The 10,114-nt window shown below is 46.3% G+C and overlaps 1 protein-coding gene across 1 annotated transcript; it reads right to left on the bottom strand.

Annotated features, from left to right (window-relative positions):
- Window positions 1-277: 277 nt before the first annotated feature.
- CCR4 (C-C motif chemokine receptor 4) lies at window positions 278-5,414 on the bottom strand. Its single transcript, XM_037148196.2, has 2 exons — window positions 5,296-5,414; window positions 278-2,783 (listed from the first exon to the last, which is right to left on the bottom strand). Exon 2 carries the CDS (start codon window positions 2,703-2,705, stop codon window positions 1,623-1,625), a length of 1,083 nt encoding a protein of 360 aa, XP_037004091.2. The 5' UTR covers window positions 2,706-2,783; window positions 5,296-5,414; the 3' UTR covers window positions 278-1,622.
- Window positions 5,415-10,114: the final 4,700 nt, after the last annotated feature.

Genomic DNA, 10,114 nt, shown 5'->3' with positions numbered 1-10,114 from the left:
CTGCCTGGAACCTGCCCCTCGACCCCCACTTCGTACTGACCCTGATCTCCAAGTGCACTGGAACAAGATAGCAACTCTATCTCCCACCCCAAGTGGAGATCTGAACAACAAACCCCCTGATTCCTCCCCGTGGGCATATCCACAGCATCTTCATCTTACAGCTGATGTAGGGAAGACAAGCCCAGGGGGACCTCGGCTGCTTGGGACTCTCATCCCCCTCAGATCAGAAACAAACACGATCAGGAAAAAAGGCTCATGGGACTGTACACCCATTTATTTTATGTTTTTTCTGTGAAGGCAACATCAACATACCCTTTTCAAATCACTCTTCTAAAAATAAATGTTCGGGGAATGCATTCTTTTTCAATGTAGAGCATGCAATAATGTGTAAATTTACAGAAGCAGTTTTGAATGGGGTTGCTCAGTCAATGGCAAGGTAGGCTTTTTTGCAAGATAGGCTTTTGTTTTTGGAGGGCTTATAAGTGTCCCTGTTTTACAAGCGTGCCCAGACTTTGTTCAAGTCTTTACATAACTGGTGAATTAAGGCTGTAAGAACGATATTCATGGTGTAAAATGATGAATTACATGATTAAAGTGACAGGAAATGACTGCATTTTTGAGTCACGCCAAAGTTAAAAACCGGGGCCAATGTTTTAAAAGAGAGGATGACACTTCTCACAATTTCATCATTTTGAGTCATTTTTATGTCACGTCAACGAAAACGTTTTTGCTGATTATTCTCACCTGCCTGGATGGCGGACACTTCAAAGGGACAAAGGGGGCATTGTCATGCTTCGGTCATCCTTGTTATTTTCACTTTGGAAGGCACTGTTTGTAAATAAGCAAAAGACTGCAAATAAATGTATCAGGAACTATGTGACCTTTTTCAATTTTCAATATTCACCTCTCATAATTAAAACAAAGTATTTGAATTTCCACAAGTATGTTTGGATTTTTTAACACCTTGAATTTTGTATTTGGAGATCAGACCATACTAACATCTTTGTATACTTGTACTCGGAATCAGCATTAAAAGTTTGGCTTTCATTAACAAATAATCACTTACATTCAAAGGATCAGATCTAAGTTCATCACTTCACTATTCCTTTCTGCATACACCTGGCTTCAGATATATTATTAGAAAAAACCCGGGACAGCATGTCAAAGCTTTCTATATTGTTCCGTGAAAGCTAGAAATGAATTAAAAAGACCTTTTTTTTTTTTTTTTTCCCAGCAGGAAGTAGCGAATTCTCAAGGAGAGAATTTATCTCTTCTACTTCCTCAGGAGAACCCCATCTGTCAGATTAGAAGCGAATGGTCTTCTCCTTCCAGCATTATTCCTAGCTTCTTTGAAAAGCTGCTCCGAGTTCCCCTCGGGTTTACTTATCACACCAGCCAGCCTGGTGCAGGGAAGGACAGCTCAGCCCAGGTGAGCTCTGGCTGCAGGGAACCTGTGTGCAGAGGAGGAAAGCTGACTGCAGGGTGAGAAGCCCGGCTTACTGCAGCGGATGTACATCTTCTCCCTGACACTTTCTCGCTCAGGGAAGTCTTACTATAACACAATTTTAAGTAAGTTCTTCATTTGGGAAGCCGATTAACTCCATTTTCGGCATTCCCAATTTTTACAGAGCATCGTGGAGGTCGTGGTCCACCGTGGACTGTGAGTAAGATGAGCTGGAGGGGTCAGGGAAGTAAATCTGGAGGAGCCTACAGTATTGGCAGAGCGCGGAAGAGCCCCTGCACGTTTTGAAGAGCTGGATGATGTACTTGCGAAATTTCTCCCCCAGGAAGAAGTAGATGACCGGGTTAAGGCAGCAGTGGACAAAAGCCAGGGTCTCTGTGGCCTGAAGGGCATAGTCCAGGTGTCTTTCAAAGGCGCAGTCCTGGATGACCTCCAGGTCCACCAGGGTCTCCAGGAAGAGCACCACGTTGTACGGTGTCCAGAACCCCAGGAAGAGGACCACCACGGCAAAGATCATCTTCACCGCCTTGTTCTTCTTCTCGTTTTTACAGTGCTGCAAGGTCCTGATGATCATGGAGTAGCAGAAAAGCATGATTCCTAAGGGGATCACCAGCCCTAGAATGTTGATCTCCAGGGAGCTCAGAACCTTCCACCGCATGGAGTTGCGCGTGTACTTGGTTTTGCAGTAGGTACGCCCCTCCTCTGTGTAACAAGAGCTGAATAAAAGCCCTGGCAGGGAGACAAAGACGGCCACTGCCCACGTGACCAAGCTGGTGATGACCCCATAAGTCACGGTCCTGGCCCTCAAGGAAAACACTGCGTGCACAATCGCCAGGTATCTGTCTATGCTCATGAGCATGATGAAGAATATGCCACTGTAGAAGCCCACCAGGTACATCCAGGAAATAATCTTGCAGAGACTTAGTCCAAAAACCCACTGGTCCGCTGCATAGTAGCCCCAGAAAGGGAGGCAGAGCACGAAGAGCAGGTCCGAGATGGCCAGATTGAGCAGGTACACGTCAGTCATGGACCTGAGCCGCTTGTACTTGAACAGGACCAGAACCACCATGGAATTTCCAAGCAGACCAAACAGAAAGACCAAGGAGTAGAGCGGGGGCAGGAAGATTCCCCCAAAGGCTTTGATGCCTTTTTTGGTGCAAGGCTCGGGGATATTGACATAGAGATAGTAATTGTTGTAGATGCTGTCATCCATGGTAGTGTCTGCTACATCCGTGGTATTCATTTTCAAATCTAGAGGCTCCCCAAGGCAGGTTGGAATCCAGCCAGAAGAAGTGAATGAGGAGGAGAGCAAACAGGATTTCTGTAAAAACAAAAGCAGGTCAAAACAGTGCTGAGTGCAGTGAACGGCTGCTTCATATTTTGCCCCAGATCATTCCGCAGCCTTTCCAAGCTTCCCATGTTCAAGGGCTCAGTTTCTCACAGGTCAGTGCAGCCCAATGAAATAATTCTGGCCCTGTCCAGTGTGGCTCTGTTGGTTGGAGCATCAGCCTGTACACTAGAAGGCTGGGAGTTCAATTTCCGGTCAGGGCTCACACCTAGATTGCAGGTTCACTCCCTGGTTGGGGCACCTATGGAAGGCAACCAATCAATGTTTCTCTCTCACATCAATGTCTCCCTCTCCCCGGCTCCCTTTCTCTTTTAAATCAATACATCAATAAAAATTTAAAAAAATTTAAAACCCTTTTTAAAAGAAGAGTCCTGCCCTTTGGAGTCAGACAGGCTCCACATTCCAGCTCTGCCACCGAGCTTGCCCCTGTGCTGGAGCTTCAGCTCTCTCCTCTGGAGGTGGGAATGTGTTTCTAAAAGGTAGTCTGGGTCACTGAAGTCACTTGCAGGAAGTTCGAGACTAGCTGACATCCCCCAACAGCACTACACCAAGGGCCTTTCCAACATACAAACAGAAAGAAAGTATTTTAATATCTGCCTCTGTTACCCCTTTAGATTATAACTCCAAAAACTCAGTAAGCATTAGGTGATCACTAAGCTGGAAGCAACTGCCTTTATATGAAAATTCTCATTCCTCCTACATGCTTTGCACTTCTTAGAGTTCAAGGCACATTCACTGGTATCGTCCATTTACCCCCCGCTCCCACGCTCCTGTCCCCAGCACCCCATCATCCCAACAAAAACTGCTCCTCTCAGCCAACCAAGCATACTGGGCCATTGTGCAGACAACTCATGAACGATTCAGAGAAGTTAAGTTACTTCCGAAGGCCACGCAGGTATATGCAGAGCTTGCTTGTCAGGCTCTGAGCCCCAGGATACACTGGCAAAGCTGGTCAGGGGTGCTGAGATTGGAAGGGCTCCTAGTTATGGTTTTTGCTGGTTTCCATGGTGTAAATACTCCCATCACGGACAAGGTCGAGCTACCAACTGCCTCATAAAATTCCTGAATGTTTCACAACCAACTCCTGAGTATTGGCGCAAGTGGGTTCCTGTGCCCCGCCGCTCAGTTTCACGTTCCCACCAGAGCATCGTCCCAGGTGGGGACACGCCCGGCCCTCCAGCCTGGCCTCTCCCCGGCCAATTCGACACCAATGCAGCAAACCTGTTCTCCAGGCCCTTCCAAAGGTTACAGTACTTACTTAGCTGGGTAAACTGAGGGAAATGTCTGGTCTTTTCACCGAAATCATATGTGAAAATCAATCCCATGCACTGAATCCTCTGAGTGGAGATTACTATAACAGATCTTGAAAAGACCCATCAGAGCCAGAAATGAAATCTCTGCATCCTCCACCACCCTCATTTCCTATCAAAATCAGCAGATGAGGTCAAAACCTACTGAAAGTTGCACACAAGTTCACAACACTCTCCTCTCCTATCGAAATCGGCAGATGAGGAGGTTAAAACCTTAAAGTCACACACAAGTTCACATGTGCATCAGAGCAATTGAGGAACGAGCTTTCTGACTCAAAGGCAATTCCTCTTGCTTCCTTTTTTAAAAATTACAATTTATATCCAGTATTATTCTGTATTAGTTTCAGATGTACAGCATAGTGATTAGACAATCAAGAACTTTACAGAGTACCCCCCCCGCAATATTTCCAGTATCCTCCTGGCCCCATACATAGTTACTATGATATTATTAACTTTATTCTTCTCCCTTTCTCCTTAATGGTACCCCGAGGCTCTTTATTAAAACCCTTTTCACAGTGCTGAGTAATTCACAGCTATTCCCTACCTCCCACCCTCACTGGCACACACCCAAACACCTAAACTCTCTGTTTCTCAAGTGAGAGATTTTGGTTTACTCCTGCAAACAGATGCTGAAGACTGATGCATCTCAGGGTCTCAAAAAAAAATGTGTTCAACAAATAGCAATTCTATTGAAATGAAGAGCAATTGTAGACTTTCTGCACCCTATTGCCAGTGAAAATTCAAGAAACAAAAGAGGCTGAGGAATTAGGAAATTATCAAAACCCACAAAAGTACACACAGCCGGTAGGTGTTTGGAATTATTCTGGCGTCATTTGTGCAGTCTTTCTTGACCTGGAGTCTTTGCAGAAGCAAGAGTCAGAAAAGTGTGTATGTTCAGTGAAAATTGTCTGCATATTCTGAGCATGTGGACGTAGGCCAGGTGTGTGCATGAGTGAGTGCCCTCAGATGAGGACTCAGAAGGTGTGGGTCCGGGTAGATCGTGTATGACCTCCAAAAATAGGAGCCAAATCTGAGCACTGGACCGACCAAGACCCCCGAGGGATAGGACTGAGGGGGTGGCTGGCCAGCTACAGGGCTTCCAAAGTCCTCACGCCTGTGCAGAAATCAGCCCACAGCATGAAGCCCTGGGAATGGCCCCATCTGTCCCCACTTACCTTGCTTTTCTGATAGTGGCTCTGAGGAAGGTCTGCGAGGCAGTGCCAGACTTGCTCAAGAAGCAGAATCAAGAAAGACAGGTGCCTTTGAAGGGCATGTCTTCCTGTGAGCTCTGACTCTGTTCCTCACCCATCACTGCTGAGTTCAAGTGGGTTTTTTTTTTTTTTTAGAAGAAAGAGAAAATGACTCTTAATGACTCTTAGTGACTCTTAGTCACTGGTTTCCCAAAACTGAAAGCTAGATGGAGAAAAATGAAGTAAATTATTAAAAAGATAAACCTGTAAAAAAAATCATTGATCTGCTGTATTTCTAATTTAAAAACACTCCTTTTAGCAGGCTGTCTGCAGCAGAAGGGATCTTTATATTCTGGACTTTCTGGATCAGGGGGCTGTTCATTATTTCCCCACCATGGATGCGCAGCGGCAAACAGTCAAGAGGTGTGATGTGATATTCTCTGAACAAGTGGCGTCTGAAGAAGTCAGAGCAAGAAGTCAGACATACTCAAGCAAAAGGGCAGTCAGGTAGAGAAGGGAAATGTGTGCAAATATACACATCTGGGAGACCTTAGTCAACCACATTCAATAGTGGAGAAATCCTCAATCTTGTGCACAGGACAGAACAGTGTAGCTTTCAAGCCTCTTTGGCGATGGGAAGACCCCACCCCCAAGCCCCTTGTTCTTAGAAATCGTGGTGATTTTACTGACGTGATCTTGGCGGAGTCCCTTTTGGGTTTGCTTAGCAGTTGGTAGCCAAGCGGCTGACGCCAGTCCTGTCTTTAGTGTATCTAGCCTCAGCTTCTGCCAGCTTTCAAACGCTGTTTCTCCACATGAACAGAACTGCTTAGTTTTGCAGTTCAGCTTGAAAGAGCCACTCATGTCATTTTTCTTGAGGAAGTTGCCCGCATAGAAACGAAAAGATTGACCTAAAGCAGTGTTGACCAAACTTTTTTCATTATCACCCCCACAAGGAGTCTTTTCGGTTGTTTTTTCCGAATCACCTCCCCATGAACTTGTAATACCACAAACCATATATCTGTTTACGTAATATATGTGTATCTGTGCTTTACACATAGAAAAAAAATTTTTTCACCTCTAAGGACAAATTTTTGCCAGGAATGCTGTTAAAGTCCTACAAGGCAAAGGAGATCCCCTTCGCAATAGTTGTCCATCCCAGAATGTCAATAGGGCTGAGGGTGAGAAACCCTGAGCAAGACCAATGTTCCCCAGAGTGTGAACTATGCATCCAGATTCGCAGATACTCTGAAAAACAGCAAAACAAATAGAGATCTGTGGTCAAATCAGTCTGGCTAATGCAGGGCTTGGGTTCAGGTTAAATACAGTTCTTGACTATAATGCTTCCCCGTGGCTTTCCAATGCTAATGTCATTGTGAACTCTGGAAGGCAGGCATTGAATGAAAATGTCCCTGTGAATCTATACCCACTACTCAGAGCAATTTATAAAATAATCATTTTTTTTAATGTGGAGGCTGAGGAAGTTTCTATCATGGAATTATAGACCTTAAAGGACAAACTGGAGAGCTGAGGGGCACTGTGCGGATGGTGTGAAAGCACACACCCCAGCAAGGCCATGGCCATGACCACCTGAGCACAGTGCCCAAGTCTCCCGGGCCCCTGGCTGGCAGGGCGGGATTGTTAAGGTTCTAGAGCATGTGATAAATATCCAGAGTCCAAACCACTGTAAGTGATCATTGGTCAGATTGGGTCCTGAGCTGATCCCTTAAAAGCCCGTGAGTGCTCCCCAGACTGGATCTGGCCATGTGATGGGCATCACAGGTCAGGAGTGAGAGAAACCAGACCATGAGCTTCGGTGTCCACGTTGGCTGAGAGCACTTGCCTGGAGGTCTGCTCACTCTGGGTTTGGGCTCGGTGCCACCACTTTCTAGCTACGGGGCCTCAATTTCTCACCTGTAGGAGGGTGATAATGCATGAGGACTGAGGAGAGATTAATGAGCTACTGTTTGTGAAGCACTTAGTAGGATGCCCAGTGCAGAGGTGCAGAACCGTGACAGCAGTGCTGAAAATTAGTGGGACGAATAAAATGCACAGGAACGACTTTCTCCCTTGAAAGAGCTGAGCCTGGCATGCTGCCCTTTGCCGCAACTAGGAGTCAAGTAATATTTGGACTTAGACTCAGTGGGCCACATTTGATTTCTGAGTCGGTGTTCAAATTTAAAAAAGGTTTCAGGTTTGCAAGTTGCAAGCGTCAGCATTCAGATTTAAGGTTACTGTCCTGAAGAAACACTGAATAGGTCCTCCCTCGGGAAAGGGTTTCAAAACTAACCACCACCCCCTGAGGCCCTCCCAAAAAAGGATCAAGTTTTTAGTAATGCCTATTTCATAGACAGGGAAACCAGAACCTGGAGAGGAGAGGTGGTGTGCTCGGCCAAAGACACAGGACCTGCACTCCTCATGCTTTCGCGGACACCGTTGTCCCCTGGACTGAGTTTCTGAAAACTAAACAGGAGCAGCTCAAGAAAAATATCCCAGGGCAACCCTCCTCCCAACCCAGGTGGTACGCGCAGCACCGGGCAGCCGGGGCAGCCGGGGCGTTCCCGAAAGACAGCGCTAACGTGAAACTACAGCGCCCCCTGGTGTTTTTTTTGATACAAAGCCTTTTTTTTTTTTTTGGTGGTAAATTTTTTTTTTATTTTGTTTTTTTTTTTTTTTTTTTTTTTTTTTTTGGGTAGGAGAAATTTTTTTTTTTTTGTTTTGGAGTCAACACCAAAGACATCCAAGTACTTCACCCAGCCCACACAGGACCAAAGCCATCCACAGGGACCAGCATAGTATCTGACACTGGAAGCCATACCCACCCACGGCCTTCAGGAGGAGCTCAGGGACTGCGCTGTAAAACAGTGATGGCAAAGCATCAAAGATGTGGTGCCAGACTTGTCACAGGTTAAAATGAGAGAAGGCTGCCAAGCAGGGCCATACAAGGCAGGGGTGGGGGTGGATACCCCAAAACTGGGTGCATCTGGGTTATACAGCCAACTGGCACCAGAGGGGCCAATAATGTATGGCAAGCAGGTGGTGTTAGTTAGTTTTCATGGGTTCTCTGTCAGTTGGCTAACTTCAATAATTCTGTGGGCCCGGAGCAGAGAGGCTGGTGCATGGTGACCCCAGAAAATGAGAAGATATTATGGGAAGTTACTGTCAATATGGACCTACCTGCCTCAAAGGAGGAACTGACAGACCTCCAGCCAGGGCTTCAAACTGAGTCAAGACAGCATTTAAACAAACTATGTTACAGGGGAGGTCAGAATAAACAGGTAAAATTTGGGTAAGGAAATAGAAGATTGTAAACAAATTACAAATTGATTTTTTTTAAGATAACTAAAAATCCTTGCACTTTTGAAAATTAGAAAACATGTGTTCGTGTAACCTAAATGGCAAAGAAAATATCATCATGGAAAATGTAAAATACTTATAACCGAATAAAATTCAGGAAGGATATCTCAGGAGCGAAGAGTCCTCACCCCACACGAGACCATCCAGCCCAGGGCGCCAATGCCAGGAAGATGAGTCTGTATAACTTCTGGCTACAAAAATCAGTGGGGATGGAGTGGGTGGAAGAAACTCCTGGAATCCCAAGCAGTGCCTCTTAAAGAACCCACACGCAGATTTACTCAGACTCACCCCCTCTAAGCTCCAGCACTGGGAGAGCAGTTGGGAGGAACTGAAGTGTCTGGCGTCAAGGCGAGCAGGAGCCATTGTCCCTTTTCTGACCTCTCCCCCCCACAGAACCACAGAGCCTGCAGAGGTGGGCTCGTGCCACATCTGAGACTGTCAACCCAGCTAACACAGTTTGTCCTGCCCTGGAGATCCCCTCAGACTCTGTCCCATCCAATTTATGGGCCCACCCTCGCTGCTTTTCCATCTGAATGGCTGGTCTTGGCTCATGCTTCTCAACTTACTAAATCCTCTCAAACAAGCAACAGCCTGCCTCAGAGAGCCCCAGCCCCTATACATTTTGTTAAGAGGCCACAGGCCTGGCACCAGCAACCACCAGCCTAGATTCACAGTTTGGCGTCACCCAGGAATCACCAAGCCTAATACAAGTAGCAGCCATCTCAGACTACTTTATAGCTCAGGCAGGGCGGCCCCGAGCAAAACACAGGTAGGGGCTGACCTGGACCTGTACTACCCAGGAAGTCCCAAAGACTGCACACCCAGTGCACAGCCACAGACCATGTCAGAGCAGCACCACCCTGCCCTGCACACAGCTGATCCTACACAAAAGGCGGAGGTTGGTGGCCAGTGGCCACAGCCAATCCTTCCAAGCAGGTGGTGTTAGTTTTCTAACTAACTAACTAGCTGAGTGACCTGGGTAAATCCCTCCCACTGACCTGCCAACAGTAACTGAGGCTCAAGTACAAAAGGAGGGTGTACTCAGCCCACCTTAAGGGCACACCTTGAGTACCCAGCTTAGGTAATAGGGGAGGCTGTGCCACTGGACTCTACAGGACACCTAATACATTAGGCCACACTACCAAGACAGGGAGTCACAGCAGCTCTACCCAATACACAGAAACAAACAGAGAAAGGCTGCCAAAATGAGGAGACAAAGAAACCTGGCCCAAATGAAAGAACAGATCAAAACTCCAGAAAAAGGGCTAAACAAAATAGAGATAAGCAATCTATCACATTCAGAGCTCGAAACACTGGTTATAAGGATGCTCAAGGAACTTGGTGTGGAATTCAATAGCATAAAAAAGATCCAATCAGAAATGAAGGATGCACTAACTGAAATAAAGAACAATTTACAGGGAAACAACAATAGAGTGGATGAAGCTGAGAA

The sequence above is a fragment of the Artibeus jamaicensis genome, unplaced genomic scaffold, assembly GCF_021234435.1.
Source record: "Artibeus jamaicensis isolate MK-2021 breed Jamaican fruit bat unplaced genomic scaffold, CSHL_Jam_final contig_519, whole genome shotgun sequence".
NCBI classification, from domain to species: domain Eukaryota; kingdom Metazoa; phylum Chordata; class Mammalia; order Chiroptera; family Phyllostomidae; genus Artibeus; species Artibeus jamaicensis.
The sequence above is the reverse complement of the archived record's forward strand: the minus strand, read 5'-3'. Positions and strand labels throughout refer to the sequence as shown.